Source organism: Babylonia areolata, chromosome 6, assembly GCF_041734735.1.
Source record: "Babylonia areolata isolate BAREFJ2019XMU chromosome 6, ASM4173473v1, whole genome shotgun sequence".
In the NCBI taxonomy this organism is placed as follows: domain Eukaryota; kingdom Metazoa; phylum Mollusca; class Gastropoda; order Neogastropoda; family Buccinidae; genus Babylonia; species Babylonia areolata.
The window spans coordinates 32565468-32585155 of NC_134881.1; the positions used below are offsets into that span (position 1 = coordinate 32565468).

At 38.3% G+C, this 19688-nt stretch overlaps 1 protein-coding gene across 1 annotated transcript in view; it reads right to left on the reverse strand.

Annotated features, from left to right (window-relative positions):
- Window positions 1-4162: 4162 nt before the first annotated feature.
- Window positions 4163-19688, reverse strand: part of LOC143282950 (phospholipase D1-like) — an 80806-nt gene continuing 65280 nt past the window's right edge. Inside the window, 5 exon segments of the mRNA XM_076588870.1 lie at window positions 4163-14388; window positions 15376-15714; window positions 16307-16374; window positions 18340-18506; window positions 19474-19565. Coding sequence (XP_076444985.1) covers window positions 14164-14388; window positions 15376-15714; window positions 16307-16374; window positions 18340-18506; window positions 19474-19565 — 891 coding nt within the window. The 3' untranslated portion in view covers window positions 4163-14163.

A 19688-nucleotide genomic window follows, 5' to 3' on the forward strand; every position in this document is an offset into this window, starting at 1 on the left:
TTTCAGGAAGTTCGATTTTCGCGCGAAGAGTTATCTTCCCTTACTGGGAGGAATCTTTGAGCCACTGAGCTGATCACAGCTTTGTGTCTCAAGACAACAACCGCAGATCGAAATCTGCTCACATACACGTTCTGTCGCACTTGGCCGGCTAGGTCGGGTTCAGCTCTATGTTCCCAGGTCTGAGTGGGAGTGTGTCGATCATGGGGGTCAGCCCGATATACTCCCCCGTGTCGATACTCCCCCGTACATATGTGTCTGTGTGTGTGTGTGTGTGTTGTTGTTGTTGTTGTTGTCTTCTTCTTCTTCAGTTTTGCGTCTTTTAGTTACAAGTGTTATTTGACAAAGATAGGGGGAAAAGGCGGCTACTCAGTGGTGAGGGAAAAGTAACTGTTCATGCATGTGAATTAGTGTGTGTCAAGTCAAGATTTTATTTCATTATGGTAAATCGAATAAGCAACAATTGCTTCTTTTAAAAAAAAAATCTTTTTGTCACGTAACGTGTTATGTTTGTAAGATAATTATGTAAGATTTGTTTTTGTAAAATGGTGAAAAACCAAGAGCATTGCATGAAATGAATATACAACTTTAGTATCATTGATAAAGCAGTAATAGCTCGGGAAATGAAAACAATTGAAATAAGGAAATCCGTTAAAATTTGCTAAAGGTGGATACACCAGGATATTTTGAGTATTTTAGTTTGGTTGGGTGGCATTGTAGCGGAAAAATGTTGGCAAATATTAGTTCACAGTTAGGGCGATCTCTGCGGGGATCACACCCGATAACTCGACTCCTCTGTTCTTTGGAGGAAAATGTGTTGTCTTTCTTCCTTTTGTTGTTTGTTAAGTGTCTGCGAGTGAATAGGTCAGATGGAAGGTAGGCCAGGGGAGGGAGAGTAAGACATGGATGGGTGGGAGTGGGACAGGGAAAACATAGGGGGAGGGGGACAGTGTTAAGGAGAGTAGGGTTTGGGGGAGGGGTGGGGGGGAGATAGAGGGAGAGTATTGGCGGTGCACCTGTGTGTGCATGAGAGGTTTTGACAATGAGTGCATATGTGGAGTGATAGCCTAGAGGTAATGCGTCCGCCTAGAAAGCGAGAGAATCTGAGCGCGCTGGTTCGAATCACGGCTTAGCCGCCGATAATTTTCTCCCCCTCCACTAGACCTTGAGTGGTGGTCTGGACGCTAGTCATTCGGATGAGACGATAGACCGAGGTCCCGTGTGCAGCATGCACTTAGCGCACATAAAAGAACCCACGGCAACAAAAGGGTTGTCCCTGGCGAAATTCTGTAGAAAAATCCACTTTAATAGGAAAAACAAATAAAACTGCACACAGGAAAAAAACAACCCAAAAATGGGTGGCGCTGTAGTGTAGTGACGCACTCTCCCTGGGGGGGATTGGGAGAGTAGGACAGGGTGGAGATGGGGACTGGAGAGTAGGACGGGGGCAGGGGGGGAGATGGGGGAGGAAGAGTAGGACAGGGGAAGTGGGGGGGGGCAGAGAGTAGGAAAGGGGTGGATAGCGTATTTCGCCAGTCTGTGTTTTTGAGAGAAATAGAAAGCAGGAGAAAGTGTGATGATAGTCAGGTGCATGTATTCAAAGTTATGTAGACTAAGACTATTATAACCTATCAGAGAATGTAGAATATGTATTTCTTAGCTTTTTTTTTTTTTTTTTTTTAGAGTTTGTTTCAAAATAATGATTTGTGATTCTCTAGTAGAACATTTGTTATAAAATTATTACTTGTCATTTTCTGGTGTAAAATTTTGATTTTGATGCTGTCAGTTCAAGCTGTGTTACTTAATTCCAGGAGCTCAGGCAGAAGGGTTCAAATTGCTCAGGAACTCAGGGCTCAAAGGGTTAAACTTAAAAACAAGATCTTTGTCACATATCTTGCCTTCCAATGCAAAGCATGTTAAACCGAGTCGATACTTCCCTGAATAAAATTAAGTTGATTATTACTGTTGTGGGAATTCTCCCTTCAACACAAAAAGCTAACCATATTTTTACAGACCCAGACATCTCCTGTGCTGCTGTCCAGAACATTCAGGCATTGAATCCTCATTATGCAGTTGGCTCTGACATCCCATTGGGTGTGGGTGTGGGTGTGACTGACCTGTGTTAGAAGTAAACATGTATCTCTCTCAATCATGTTAGTGTGTGCTTTCATTCTTTGGTTTGTCTTTTCACTGACAATAACTGAACCAGCCACTGTGATGAAGTGGTTAGTGTTGTGGACTGATGACTGGAGGCTGCTGGTTCGAGTCCCAGCAGAGGTGGGTTTTTTCGGCCCTTGGCCATCTCTTACTGAGAGTTGAGTGTGTTATAGGCTGAAATGGGAAGACTGCGGACATAGTCAAGGAACATCTACATAACCGATGCATTTTGGGAGTGTTGATTAAATTTCCTGGCCAATAATTTCAGTGTCTATGTCTATAGTCTGGTTGGTTCAGGGATATAATGTATCGTTATATTTCTATATATGAAAGGAAACTGTAGAGTACAGCCTTGTCAAATAGTCCCAAAGTGAACCTAAAATGGACCTTCATAACAGCATCCTATCCATGATCAATACAGAAAAAAAATTGTGGTGGACCTCACTCTGGAGGGGACACATTCAGTCCATCCCCACAACTAAGCAATTAATGCCATCTCTAAGGGGTTTGTAGGTGGAACCCTGTACATGTTGACTCAGAACAGACACTACTGAACACAAAGACTCAGCTCCTCTGGTATGCAGATTCATGGTCACCTAACATCCACAGTTCTCATTGGGCTGCCAGCGCTGGGATTGTAGCAGACAAACTTGGGTGTTTACTGTGTATGGGAGAATTGGGATGAGCAGCTTGGGAGAAATAGAACTGAAACAGTGCAGATTTCTTCTTCTACAGCGTTCGTGGGCTCCAATTCTCACATTCACTATTATACATGTACAAGTGGGTTTTTACATACGTGACCTTTTTTTTTTCTTTTTTTAACATACATGACCATTTTAACCCCCCAGACACTCTCCACTATAATAAAATCCTAGCCCAGATAGTTGGGACAGCAGTTGCCTCCTCTGCTGTTCTGATGGTGATAGTTAGACACGACTGACCATCATACATTTTAACCCCAACATGTATGCATAGGAACTCCATTTTCAAGGGTGCGCATACTGAGTATGTACCTGTTTCCATAAACCACCGAATACTGACACAGATATTGAGTATGAACTTGTTTCCATAACCCACCAGATGGTGATAATGTAGTATGGAATCTTTAATATGTACACATGATCTTCTGTATATGTCTACACATGAAAGGAGCTCAACTACTAGCAGATTTGCACATTTGTTAACCTGGGAGATTGGAAATATATCATTTTCAGGCACTGTGACAGGAATTTGAACCCAGGACCCTCAGATTTAAAGTCTTACAATTTATCCCCTTGGCTGTATCGCCTGTCAAATGCAGCAGATGATGCGGCAGCAAAAGAAAAAAGAGAAAAAGAAACAAAAAACGTAAAGACCATGTGTGCATATGTGGGAGGGAATGGGGAGGGGCTCCGGGGGTGGGGGTATGTCTTGGGAGTCTGGGGGGGTATTTGAGAACGGAATGCCAAAACAACCCTTTGGAAGTAGGAAAAAACAAAACAGAACATTGCAAAATCAAGGTATAGGGTCAACTGGTCTTGAAGACACTGAAACTCCTGACATTATCAGTCTATATATATATATATATCTTCAAATGAGACTGCTGAATCTGTAGCCATTGTAACATATTGGCACAGAAAAGAATTCCATTGCTCACAATGAAATAATATGTACATGCATAAAGATCACAACCATAAATTCAGAATGCTTTGTAAACCAAATTCATGGTCTTAGTGTCCAGTCTGTACGTACTTACATCAGGCTTGTAAAAAATCTGTTTTCACCAAGTATTTTTGTGTGTGCATGTTACCATGTATTTCCTTGAAAGCCTAGCATCAACTTTTGCAAGGATTTCATAGCAATTCATAGTTTTACAATGTTGAGTTATTATTCTCTTGGTTCTTGTTTGTTTGTTGTTGTTTTTTTGTACTTGAGCACAAACAGTCCTGCCCAACCCACATACTTTCTGCAACATCAAGTTCCACCAAATCATACAGCCATATTAACAACAAATTTGAACAAAACACCACTTCGCTCCAATTTTATTGATCCACCTATACAAAGAAATCATTTCGTTGTGATAGAAACGGCTACTGTTTTTCAACACAGTTCAGTTTCTATGCAGAGAAAAACACGGCTTTGAAAACATTTGCCTTACCCAAACACATTCACTATTCTTGGTGTCATATTTGCCCCCTTTCTTTCCAAAGACATGTGCTATGCACAGATGTAATGCCCTGGAAAAGTAATCATAATAAACAATGTACAAACATTAAAATGAATGACATGGCTAAAATTCTCTGTTGAGCACCATTAAAGCTTTTAACAATTTAGCCATATGTTTTGTTTTTGTTTTTTGCCTGAGGACAATAAAATAAAATAAAATCAAAATAAGAAATACTTTATTCATTCGCATGAAGTGATTTTTTTTTTTTATTATTAAATTTTCATTTGACTTGATTGTCCTTAGGCAAAAAACTCTCTTGTTTTCAGTGTTTTCCTTTTATTGAAAAAAAGGTTATTAGTTATACAAAATGACAGAAATAAATCTCTGGTAAATGTTTTGGGCAATAAAGGAGCGCTCACAGATCTGTTTGCTCTCTCCTTCCCAATGGCATTTTCAGGGTTTTATGCATGAGAGAGAGAATAAATTCCCATGCACACTGTCATTAAATATATTATTCCATGTTAACTAACAAGCTAAACAGCGTTATCAAATATAATACTATTTTACTTTGACAAATCCAAACAAGTCCAGATACCAATCTTCTTTCTACAATCCACTGTGGAACAGCTGTCTAATTCATTCAGGATATACAAGAAACAATACTGAGAACAATGGAAAAGACCAACAGCAGAAAATATATAGTGACTTTAGTGCATTATCGGTGGTGCATACAACAATGTTTTTAAATCAAATGCTTTTTTCATACCATGACAAATGGCTGCATATTTACTGGTTTTAAACAGCAGGTGTCCCTTCATTATTTTGTATTAAAAAAAAAACATGAAAGAGAAAGATGGGTTGCTTAACATGGTGGTGATAGAAAAAAACAAATGACACTGGAAACATGATCATGGCATGCAGTGAGTTGTTTATCTTCAGACATTCAAAGACTCATAATGCCCCAGTGCTGATCTACTGAACCTTCAGTTTTATATTCCACCTTCCACAGAGTCAGAGACAGAGGCTACACACTTACTGTGAGTAAATCACACCAAAAAGTGTGATAAGGATTCTCTATATTATCCTCAGCTGACACAAACTTTCAGCCAAAGAAAGAGAAGACGTGGACTCCATCATCATTTTCTTGAACAATAAACAAATCTCTAATTTACTATCGCTTTGATGTTAATTTGTTTAAAAGTAAAACAGTCTTCTTTCCCATACCCAGTAAGGCATTGTTTTCCCTTAACCACTGACCGTATGAGGAGTGGCTTCCATCCTCAAGTACTGATGTCTAAAACATTTAAACAGAAGTCCCAAACACCACAGTCAAACAAAGCAGTGGTAAAATGGCAGAACATTTGTTCAGTAACCAAGAGATCTGACGATCAAACCAAAATACAATTTAGGCATTTCCTTAACCTCTCCATTACAACCCCTACATTTATCAGGGTGTTAGTTTTTATGGATGGGACAATATCTGAGGATCCAAGTGCAGCTTACATTTTGCACAAGTAAAAGAATCCATGGAAACAAAGGGCTTGCTTAGGTAAAATTCTTCAGAAAAAAAAGCTTTGGTATAGATAGAGTTACACTGAAGAGAAAAAATGAGTTGTGTCACTTCAGTGATTCACTAAGCAAGAAAGCAAATCTGATTTTCATACGAGGAAGCTCGTTGTGACAGGAAAATGGTAACTATAATTCAGCTGTTTGCCTGCAATGGACAAACATGCAAACAATCCAGACACTTGTAAGGAAAAAAAGTTCAAAAGACTTCAATCTGCTGTGCAAACTTTTTCATTCACACTTCAGTTTCACATATATGCATAATTCATAAGCTCTTCCCAACTTTCCAGTTGAAGACTACAACTACAGTATAATTTCTGGAGTAAACATGCGCTGAGATCAAAAACTCATCCAATATTTGTCCCAGATCCAAACGATACAACAATACAATGTATAGTGAAAGACACAGACTGAATGCAGAGAAACATGATTCGAAGTTCACCCAATGGCAGCAGCGAGACCAGCAGAGGTTTTATATGGAGAACAGACAGATAAACATACAGTGCATCACATATCTAATGTTGAAGGGGGTGAAAGAAGGTTATTTAAACCAAACTGACTTATAAGTTGACTGGGGAGATGTGTATATAAAGAAAGTTTTGTCTCAATGTGGGTCCTGACTAACTGAAACTACTGGTTCACTCTATTTTCCACTTGGTGTTAAGAGCTTGGCATAGCACCAGCTGGTGTTTGAATGATCATGCATAATACTAGATAAATTCTATGAAAATACCAGGAAAGAATAAGTAACTGAAAGAACTTATTTGTTTCCAGTAATGTACAAAGTGCCGAAGACAGAGGGAGAAAGAAAAAAAATCACATTTAAAAAGCATGAAATCTAAATACCACATCCATCAGAGTATCATGCCTGAACAATCTCTCTGAATGTAATTCACAAACACAAATATTTTTACTTTGAGAAAAAGACAAAAAGATTGGTCATCATATGTTATGTCTTCAAATATACACCTATCTAAAAACCAACACTGGCACCCTTAATATTGTGACAAATTACACTAGAAATCCAAAAACAACAACATGAACAGTATGTAATACTTCCTTCAGAGCATGAGGTTAGCTTGGCAAGCACTGAGTCCTGTTTCCTTGTGCCCTAAGGTCACCAAACTGACAGGGGGGTCACTATGTGACATCTACTGGGACAAGAAGTTTTCAACTGTTTCAAGAAGACACAAAATATATGATTCGTTTTAAATACAAAAAAATCAAGAAATAAAACAAACTTTTTTTTTTCTTTTTAATAAATGCCATATATATATATTAAAGTTGTATATACACCACGATCTGTGCTGGAGAAATCTTTTTTACCCTAAATTTCAAATTCATATGCACCATGCATAAATGCATCTCTCTCCCTCTCCTACCTCTCTCTCTATATACACTTGTTCAGTAAAAGGTATACACGTAAATCAACATGTGTGCAAATCTTAAGCGAAAAACAACATGCTTGATAAAGCAATACTCAGCACAACTTCAACATTTTGCATCATTCAGAGATACCAACAACTTTACTGTTTCTCAAGCACCAAAGTGTCAGGAAAATCTTTATTCATTGAGGGAAATTCTCTATACAACTGCCTCATGGTTCACTTGCAAGAAAGTGTTCAGAACACTTTACTGAAATACACCAAAAGCTGTGCTATAGGCAGGAGGAACGGGCCAGACTAAGAGGGGCGTCTTTTCACTGTTAGCCGCACGAAATTTGGCCAAACAGAGCAAACCATAGGCCTAGTTTGCATCAGTTTGACATGGTACAGTATATGACACCAAATGTGTAGTTGCAAAAAACAAAAAAAAAGCTGTGTAGTTGCCTATCCTGGGTCAACAAATGCAAAGTGATCTTCATGTCTTTCTTCAGAGGCTATGGAAAGTCTCTGCTGAAGACCTGACTGTCCACACAATTACTGCACAGTCCAGTCCATGGCTCTGTATATATACATTCCTTTTCCTCCTGGCTGAGGACTCACAAACTGATCTTGGGAAACACTTTATCTTTTGTAAATGTGTGTATGTGTGTGTATGCATGAGCGTGTGTTATGTATGTGCATGTGGAGGGGAGAGGTTGTACGCCCACAATACAATAAGTGCATACATGAGAGAGACAATAAGAGAGATGTGTCTTAATAAGACAGTTTTGTGTATGAAGGACAAAATCTACCTTATTTTATCTTCTTCTTTTTTTTTTTTAATGTTTTTTGTATGGAAAATGCAGAATTAGCAGAACTCCCAAACTAATTCTTCCCAGGTCACCTTAATGATGCCATTTCATTTTCTCTTGCTGTTGGAGCAGGTCATACAGATGTGCGGAAACTTGGGACTGGACCTGTAGTGGCTCTGCAGCAGTGTGTGCAGTGCAGTATTACTTACCAATGTGGACAAGGCACTGCATGTACTATGGCATGACCTGTATATATTCCATGCCATATTCATCTAAACAGACTGCCATATTCATGAGGAACAGACTGAAACACAGAAACAGAGAAAACTGACTGCAGGTGAGCAGTGAAACAGCAAGGTGCTCTACTCTCTAAGTGTTTGCTTTGTCTTTGTTCTGTTCTGTTTAGCCTGTAGAAGACAATACAGTCAAATGCATTGCTTTGTATTGTTTCGGGTTTACCTTATGCACTGGTTCTTGTCCCTCCAGGTGAAACACTGATTTTATAATAAGAAAATCTTTCAAATGTCTAGAAATATTGTTGATCGTGGGACTGTTGGTACTTCTGCATCATTATAACTTCCGTACACATTACAACCATTATCACCATTTCCAACAGCTGAAACGTTAATGTTCTATACAAGAAATTGAAACATTTGGAAAAAACACTTAAGGTTCAATATTTTGATCTGAACGTCCTGACAACTGCACACTTTAACTGGAAATCACCGAATCAATACTTTGCACAATGATCTGAACATTTTCAACCAACAAAAGTGCTCATGTTAAGGCACAAGCCAATCAAAATGCTTCATGCATATATGCGTCATTTGCACGCAACACGGCAAAACGCATTAAAGGAATAAACAGTTTAACATGCTTTGCATTGGAAGGCAAGATATGTGACAAAGATCTTGTTTTTAAGTTTAAGTAACACAGCTTGAACTGACAGCATCAAAATCAAAATTTTACGCCAGAAAATGACAAGTAATAATTTTATAACAAATGTTCTGCTAGAGAATCACAAATCATTATTTTGAAACAAATTGTAAAAAAAAAAAGCTAAGAAATACATATTCTACATTCTCTGATAGGTTATAATAGTCTTAGTCTACATAACTTCGAATGTATACCTGCACCTGACTATCATCAGACTTTCTCTTGCTTTCTATTTCTCTCAAAAATACATTAAACACAGACTGGTGAAATACGCAGACTTGATAATTCTTCATAAAACTTGTGATAATGAATCAAACCATACATTTCACTTCTGTCTTTGAATGTCATTTGCCAGCAAGTGCTTTATCATACTAAATAAATTAGGGAACAGAATGGAATGCACAAGATAAAAATACATAACCAGTTTAATGACATGCACATTACTGCAGGAAAAATGGCTGCATTTAGAAAAATGCTAACAGCTAACTTAGAGGCTATTTCTTTTCATATTCTTTCAAAGAATTGGGGACATGTTTATGTGAATACATACAATGTCTGCATACATACCTATTCAAATGTTCATACAGATTCATGCACATGTGCACAAACACACACAAATATATATATATATAGATATATGTATATATATATATATATATATATATATATATAATGAATGTGTATGTATGTGTGATGAATATATTTTGGTTTAACATGTGTTTTTGTTTCACACTGTTGAAAAATAGATACCCATCGCATGCTCATTACGTACACAAATTATGATGGTACTTTATATAAGATTTCCTTGTTGGCCAGTTTATCTTTGACTGTGTTGTACTATGACAAGTTCAAAACTAAAACACTGTCTAAATCCATTGCACCAGTGACTGTTCATTCTATACATACATACACATATTTGCACACACATACATACACTCACACCAAAAACAGGAATGCACACATATTTAACACCAGAACAATATTACCAGAAGTCAAAACTAAAATTACCCACACTACACAAAGCAAACAGTATGTCAAAGCAGGTCAAATGTAAATTTTTGCTTAAGCTCTGCATCACTAATCAAGTGAAGAAACAGAGCAATATGCGTAAGAATATAACTGGAAAATAGTTTGCAATGATACTTTGTTACTTGCCATGGTGAAGTAGGAACATGGAGAAAACTGTAGTACAGCATTAAACAACAAAAAACAAAGCAAGCACACAGTTATGGTATTCAGATATGACGACTGAAACATCTATCAAACACAAATTCATGACAGAAAGCTCTGGAAACTGGGCTACTAGGAAAGTCAGGAAATCATATTCACAATCAAGACTATGTGTCTCTTCAAAAACATGCAATCGAAGATATGTAAGAGTATATCATTAACAATCGCTGACACAAAAGATCCAGATTTTAAGCAATGGATAAATACTCAGAAGGGACAAAATGAGAACACCTGAATATCATTTAAAAATCATACAACAGCCATAAAGTTTCATCACATAGTTTTGTCACACAGACACCATGACACCAAGGTTTACTGTCAAATAAAGTGAAAATACATTATCTTGGAAAGTAGAACATTTTCTTGCATGCAAGTTATATGAACGCTGATTTAAAGTGATAACACACAATGAACATCTACACATTCATGCCGTAAAAGAAATGGTTTCCAGTTGTGATGCCAGCAAAACTCATGGAAGCACAGATCTTTTTATGAAGTAAGTTGTGTATTTATAAATTATGATCCATTCATCGTTACCTTCTGTCTGAACCCCAACATTTCTTGAAAGTATGTAAATAAAACAACAAATAATCAACATTAACATATGAAATGCAACATACTGAACACAAATTAGTATAACTGGATTTTAAAAATGCATGGAAAGGAACAGAATGACATTAACAAAAGTATGTGCTGCACCTAAAACAAAAATGAAAAGTTATATCATGATTACTTGAAGGGGAAAATAAACATAGTGAGTTACATACATATGAAACTAGCTTAATAGACATCAACAGCAAACTGATTTTCATTTCAGCATACATTTTGAGTAGGGATACTGCAGTTTTCTAACTAAATTCACGTTCTGTTTTTTCATATCCACAATACAGCATATGGCTGGAAAAGATGTTGCATTTTAAATCCATGCCGCATTCCATAGAAATTTACTGTCTGAAAAATAGACCCCATGAAGCCTGCCTATTTCAATGAAATTACTTGTTCTTTTTTCACCTATCTAGATTTCAAAATGGCAATAACTATTGGATCCTCTGAAACAAAAATTCAATGTGTTTATGACTTGATGAATTCAATTTTCAAATGTTGTATTCTAAGATAAAAGACAAAGAAAAAAAAAGTTTTAGCAGCCTGTGTTCCTTGCACCTTAATGCTAAAACAAATTTGAGCAATTTTGCAGTGATAAAGCATGGAGAATAAATAGCTTGCAATCACTGCTGGAATGTTCAACTTTGACTAGGTCAGTCACTTCTGCTCTGAATAAGAGCAAACTATTTTTATATACCAAGTAAGTGATATGTTCAAGCAACCGTTACAGCATTCAACAGTGATTCATTTCCTGTTTTTCACCAGAATGTATGCCAAGTTTCATGACTGTACTTTGCTTGCTCAAAAGTGACTTGAAAACAAATGAGTCACAAAAATCAGACTGGCCTACACTAATGAATGTAATATATATTGTTTCACTACAAATGCACTTCCCTTATGGCACAATGAAAAAAAAAAATGAAAAGAAAGAGCAGCAGCTCTCTTGAACTATCTTGACATATTCACCACATAACAACTATGTAACTGGCATAGGAATTAATGGTTTCCAGCAAAGTCATTGAGAGAGAGAGAGAGGTGGGTGGGAAGTGGGATGAGTTGTGCTTATTTCTTTTTTGTACAGAACTAAATATGTACAACAGAAAAAAAATCACAATTCAGTTAAAACAACTACTGCAAAACTAAATATTGTCTTTACCACCAAATATCACCTACATCAATTATAAATATTTTGCAAATGAAAAAAAAACAACAATAAAATTATTCTGACACCATTACTACATTTGGTATAAAAATCACATTTCTATTAGCTGGATTATCTACAAACAAGTCATATTAATTTTTCTCCAATTTGTTACATATTTTGTCAAATTGGTTACAAAGGCCCTTTTTGAAATACATCAACAAACTATCAGGCAACATACAGATAATGATTTTTCAACTGATTAAAATAAGTTACCAAAGAATCAATCAATCATTCACTAAACTTATCAGTCCATGACTAACCCCAAAGCACCATTTCACAAGGTCACAAATACAAGTCACATGCTGGGGATACAAACAACACACATTGCCTTCATATGGATTGACTGCATTTGCAACTCTCAGCAGCACTACCATATAAATAATACATGTGGTAATATCACACACTGTAATAAAGGAAATTGTGACAGCAGTGTAATGTGTTTAATAACACATAAAAATGTCAGTCAGCTGTAGTATCAAAGTGCATATGTTCCAAGAGCATGTATAATGCAAAAGTCAAGTTTTCAAGTCTGATCTAAGTTCATTTTGTTTATCAACCTGATATTCTGTACACTCCAGGGTTGTTATATCTCACCACTCACCCGGACTGCCACATTCATGAGCATGCTATAGTGTCACACCAGCTGTCCACAGAGACTAACCAATGTCAGGTTGCTATGAGGCCACCTACTAAAAGAGACCCTGCACCATTACTTACTTTTAAGGGTTTAGTAGTGTCTGTTTTGCCTCACTTATTATTCTGTATGCACGGTTAACAAGACTTTTAATTCCCTTTTTTTCCATTATCAAAGGGAGGTGAGGGGTGTGTGAGGAGGGTGACCTTATCAACTTAAAAAATTTCTGCCAAACTGAGTAACTGAACTTATTTTCTACTTAACCTTTAGCCTACCTGGTCTGAGCAGGCACAGCAACAAAAAATTCCTACTTGCCAGTGTATGGTCCAAGAGAACTAAGCTCTATAATTAGCTATAATTAGCTTTGGGGATGATGTAGCGAATTACAGACCCTTATTTGGATGCTGCGTGCCAGGACTAGGTGACCACAGCAGCCTTAGAACAAAGAAACTGGCTAGTGGGTTTTCCTGGTTCGAGCTTTTGTTATTTCCTATGCCAGATGGTCAGGTGAAGGGGTGGCACTACTGTCTCTTTGAATGAGCTTTTGAAATAACTTTCAATGTATAATGAACAGCCGGTGAAAGGTTTGATCTTTCCATAAATACCAAACACAATACTGTATATTACTGTTAATAAAAAGAGAAGAAAGTGGCAAAATATGTGTGTCACACTGCCCATGTCTGGATAGTACTGAATTCTGGTGAATTCGTCCATTAGCCAAACGTTTGAGGTAAAAAAAAAAAAAATCATAATGGTGTCAAAGGCAAAAAATATATACACAGTAATGTCAGAGCTGAGTCAGACATGTCAGCACACTGTACTGATCAGGAAATTCTAGGAATGATGGTTCCAAATGAACACCACTTACTAAAGTCTCATATATTTCATAGAACTGTTTGTTTCCATCGTACTAGTAAAGCTGTCCGATACAAAGATTGTTAAGTGAGGCAGGATGTCCGGTATCTTGAAGTGGTGGCAAGACCTGTCTGGAGACTGAAGCTGTTTTATCATCAACTTGCAGAAACATAAAGCATACCTAACATTTTTTACTAATACATACTGACAAAATGAAAACAAAATCAAAGTTCACAATAAAATGCCAGTCTTCTTCCCACAACCGCAGCCTAAAAAACATCAAGAAAAAAACAACAACAGGAGATACTGTAAATGAACTACTGACATAAAACAGGATACGATAAAACCTATAAAAAAAAAACCCAACCCTAATTCATAAAAACAACACAAAAATATAACTAACACATAATAAAATCCCCTATAACTTACTTCCTATTACAGTTTAAAATCAAACACAAACATAACTACCAATACGTTCAGTGAATCAAATTTTTGAACAGGTAGACGCTTGTCTCTCAGGCACACTGGTTTGAGCAAGTAAAACTGAATCTCACTCAGGGAGTCAGAAAGGTGCTCTACATGCTTACCCTTCCTCCCGATCACATCTGTTCCACATTCCCCCACACACGCCTAACCTTCTCTGAAAAAAATAAACCGACTCATGTCCACAAATATGATGGCAAGAGGGCTTCCTTTTGACCCATCTTGGGGGCCAGGGACTCCTCCTTTAGAAACTGGAGTGGCATGAGCACGAGGTGACCTTTGACCTTGGCCAGCTGGGTCAAGGCCTCCTCAGGGTTGGAGGTGGCAAGGTTTGGGTTGGCATTGTAGTCTCGTAGCTGCTGGAAGGTGAGCACCTGGTCCGTTGGCAAGCATCGAAACACCTGGAATGGGGGAGACAAAGGAAACAAAATTGATCAATAATCTCTCTCTCTCTCTCTCTTTTGTATTTTTTTAATTTCTTAAATACAATTAAATGGGTGAGGCTTTATGGTGTTAAACACTAACACTGACTGCAGAAACAGCACATATTTTGCTTCCAATATTTTTTATTTCAGTTTGTTTTTCAAATATGCATTAATTATGCAGTAGGCAGATCCAGTTTAGAGATGCATTTTTCATCACTAGATTAGCTTTGAACAAGGGGAAGAAAGCCAGAAAAATCACAAAAGAACTGTTGGAAAGCACACTTACACATGAGTATATTCTTAAATGCTGGCATGTGCAAAAGTCTTTTGTTTTGGGTGTTGATTTTGTGTGTGTGTGTCTGTGAGTGTTGTGTGTGTACATGCTTGTGAGTGTGATTACATATACAAGTGGTAACATTTGTACTGGTTGTGTCGATTTTTCTCAAGGCTTCAACCTCACTTCATGAGAAAATGACATCAGAATCAAGACCACCACAGAAGTTTTACTGTACAGATCCACAATGGCACAGTGGGTTGTAGGCTGATTATTTAATGTTAATTACTCTAATCTGGACAGTCTTCAAGCCTCATAACACTTACTTAAACCTAGCTTGGCTGCCTAAGAACATGTAAGCTTCACATGAGGCTGATCAGTACAGAACTTTCGTCAGAATAAGCAAACAAAACATGCCCTACATAGACATCATTAGCCATTTAGCATTTAACTATTAAGATATCAAATGTGTGCTAATATGTGAAAGAAGCTTTTTTTTATCTTGCATTCTTCTTTCTTTTCATTTGTTTCATACAGCATCCCTGAAAATGGAGTATGGCTGCCTACATGGCAGGGTAAAAACGGTCATACATGTAACACAGCCTACTCGTGTACATACAAGTGAACGTGAAAGTTGCAGTCCACGAACGAAGGAGAAGAGAAGTTTCAAACAGCAGTTCAGGGCATACCTTGTCATAAATGGAAGTGTTGACAGCAGCCTGGCGGATCCAGACATTCTTGTAGAAGGAATCCGTGGAGATGTCCCTCAGGTCGACATCCTCCTTGCCCTCAGTCAGCCCCAGGTGCTCGCGGAACAGCGTGTGACGGATGGACGAAGCAAAGGGCCCCGGGGTCAGAAAGTGCCCGTTCAGGTTGATCTTCTCCTTCTTCTTGTCCCGAAATATGATGGCCATCTCCGAGTCTCGCTTACCCAGCATGCTCCTGTCGTTGATGTTGGCGGAACCCAGGATGACAGTGTTGTCGTCAACAATCATCAGTTTGCTGTGAATGTAGATCAGCTCCGACACCTGAAAATTATGCATTTACATTTCAATGTTTTTCATTTAAATTTTGATGAATAAAATATGTGTAATATATTTCATGAAAGATTCAAATTTGAATTTGAATTTATAATTAAAGAAAGCCATGGTTTATCTGTTAGTTATCTTACTATTGTTTCTAATCTAGTTTTAATAATAACAGGAAAAGTTAACTGCCAACTGATTACTGTGATATTCTTTGTGCACTGAAAAATGTAATTCTTAAGAAAAATAAAATTCTCAATATTCTGATTCTATTGATTAAACAACTTCTATCTTTCTTTTATTAGATAATATTCCACAAATTACTTATCTACTTTTGATTTGACAATAAATACACAAGTTATTGAACTCTTTTCCACTTGACAACAAATATCTTGATCACTTTCTTTTGAAAAGTTCAAGATATCTTATCATTGAATCAGACCTCTGCTAAATGCATAGCCCAGTAGTTTTTGCTATACACACACAAATAAACAATGAAAAAAATCAAATACATTCTCTAGACACACATACACATTCACTCACACTCACACACACACACATGAACACACACACACATTTATAGAGACATACTTACCAGCTTCCCGTTCAACTTGTCCCATGTCCTCAGACCACCAAATACAATGTACTTTTGAGGGTCCGGAACTGTGACAAACAAAAACGGGCAGTAGAATCACCTTCCTTCAAAGACTTTTCTTTCAGTTCTATTTGCCCGCCCCCTCAACCCCCACGCCCATGCCCTAGAACCACCTTTTTTGAGGGGACTGGGACGATAAGGGTGAGGGTATAACAATTAACAAAAATGTTCCATGACAACGAAAATAACTCCGGCAGAAAAAGCACTCTTTACATTATCCAAAATGAGAGTATTCATAAAAAAAAAATCTTAGAACATACATCAGCAAAAGACCAGACCAGACCAGACAAGTTTATTTTGCCAGGTAAGTGTCAAAGATACATGAAATACATCTTGATGTGATTGTTATCATTACCAATTATACATGAAATACATCTTGATGTGATTGTTATCATTACCAATTATATATGAAATACATCTTGATGTGATTGTTATCATTACCAATTATTGAGAATGTCTTGATAATAAAACATAAAAATATATCTGGATCACTTTCCATATGGGATGACAGTTCAATGCCAATGCCCAGATATCTGAGAGTCCACAATGGACAAAACTGAAGTCAAATTAGGCAGCTCTCACCCTCAGAGAGAATTTAAATGGCCCCTAATTGCAGACTTTGAAAGTTTTCTTTATTTCATTTCCCTTTCTAATCTTTACAGTTATTTAAAAATCAACAGAAGGGTTGCTTAGTTGTCAAATGTACCTATTTTCCTCCACTATCATGTTGTATGCACTATGAATAAATGAATGAATAAACCAGTCGCAGTGGCGAAGTGGTTTGCGTCGCGGACTGACGGCTGGGAGGACGCTGGTTTGAATCCCAGCAGAGGTGGGTTTTTTGGCCCGCGGCTGGCTCCTAGCCAGAGTTGAGTGTGCTGTGGGCTTAAATGGGGAGACTGGGACCACACAGTCGAGTATCATCCACTTCAAGGATGTGTATTTGGGTGTATTGCTCTAATTACCTGACCAACACTACAAGTGTCTGTATCTCTCGGGCTTGGTTAACGCTGGGATATCATTATGACAGGAAGTGTAGAGTACAGCCTTGTCACGCAGTCCCAAACCAAAATGGACCTCCACAGCAACATTGTCATCATCATCATCACCTCCTCATCCTTCATCATCCTCAATATAAACAAAACAGTCTCAAAGTTTGTGGACTTTCATGCCCTGCTCTCATGGCGACCTCAGTTTCGATACCCCTCCACTTCCTTGCTTGGGGTGAGTCCTGTCAATGTCTTCAGTGTCTGCAGATTCATGGGGGGCTGTTGTTTGAGGGACATGGTGGCGGTCTCCACACTGGGAGAGACGCTCACTCAGTCTGGCTCCACGACTAAGTCGTTAGTACGGGGCTTAGACGGTGGTGTCCTAAGTACGCTGAATCAGAACAGGCACCACTGAACACCACCAAAGTGACTCAGCAAACACGGACTGCTGATGCTGGAACTGTGACGGACGAATCCGGGTGTGGCTGTGTATGGGGGAATCTAAATGAGCGGTGTGGGAGTAATGCCACTGAAATGGTGCAGATGACGAGGCAGCAAAGAAAGAAAAGAATGAATAAATCAATAAATAAATAAATATATGTGTCTGTGTGTGTCTGTGTGTGTGTGTCACGCATACGTGTGTGTGTGTGTTTGTGTGTGTGTGTGTTTTATCAAAGTTTTTCTTTAACAAATAAATAAATAAAACCCATATTTACTGCTTAGTCACCTGTGCCATTTCAGTGGCATTATCCCCCTTTGCTCATCCCCTATTCCATGTACACAGCCACATCTAAACTTTCTCTGTCACACTGTCAGTGCAAACAGTCCATAAGAACTATCAATGGTGTTATTGACTTAGAAAAAAACACAAAAACAAACAAACAAACAAACACCACTGCAACTCCTGAACAATCACCATATTTAAAAAGTTTTCTGTGCACCCTGAACAATCACCACCTTTGGAGAGTTTCCCATGCAGCCTACCTTCGCTGCGAGCCAGTTTCTCAATGAGGGAGTTTCCTCCCCTGCAGATGGAGGCAAAATTCCAGTGTGTGATGGCCTGGATGGCCACGCCTGACGTGGTGCCAAACTCCCCCTCAAAGGCTGGCAGCAACGGCATCATCACGTACACCTTGAAGTCCTCATCATTCCTGGGGAAGGTATGGTATTGTATTAGTACTCTTTGTCACAATAGATTTCTCTGTGCAAAATTCGAGCTGCTCTCCCAGGGACAGCGTGTCGCTACAGTGCAGTGCCACCCATGTTTTATTTCCTTTTTTTTCTGCCTGCAGCTGTATTCTTTTTCCTATCAAAGTGGACTTTTCTACAGAATTTTACCAAGAACAACCCTTTTGTTGCCATGGGTTCTTTTATAAGTGCTAGGTGCATGCTACACACATGGCCTGGGTTTATTGTCTCATCTGAGTGAATAGCATCCAGCCATCACTAAAGGTCCAGTGAAGGGGAAAATACTGGTGAATGTAGGATTCGATCCTGTGCACTCAGATTCTCTTGCTTCCCAGGCTGACATGTTTCCACAAGGCCACACTCCACTTGTGGGGAAGGGGGCAATGTGGGGTGGGGGTTGGGGAGGGCGGGTGGGCACAATGACAACTCATACCATTTGTGTGCGTGTGTGTGTGTGTTAAAAGAAAAAATGAGCATAATTTATCAAATGAACACTGGGTAATGGCATTTTGGTCTTGATCATGCCATGTAGAATGTACAAACAAAAGTTTATACTATCTCTTTTTTTCTTTCTTTTTTTTTTCCTCTAAAAAAATTTTTTTTTTACATGAAGCCAGTGTGAAAAAAGACCACTTCTGATTTTTCTGGACAATTAGCAACCTTTGACAGACTTGTGACAGACCCAATCAATCAATCACTCGATCAATCAATCAGTTAGTCTGTCTGCTTGTCCCTCTTCAATAATTACTCAACATGACGGTCTGCCAAACGGCAGCAAACCTCAGGATGAGAAGCAGACTCAGTTAACTTAACACAACTGAAGCTGAAAGTCTCATAATTAAGGTTACTCTCCTAACAGATACAGTTTGCCCGAATGTCCACAGAAAGCTGTGAAGATGGTGGTGATTATTCCATTTTGTTAAGGTTTACCTGTGAGCACGCAGGATTCGCTTGTAGAGAGCTGTGCCAATGCAGTTGGATACCGTGGACAAGTCATCCACCTGGGTGATGAAGAACTGGTTCTGAAACCAATTGTGATCAGACTGGTTAAGCTCCAGAAGGGTTGGTTGAGAGAAGGTGTAGTGTGTGTGTGTGTGTGTGTGTGTGTGTGTGTGTGTGTGTGCTGTGTGAGTGTGTGTGTGTGT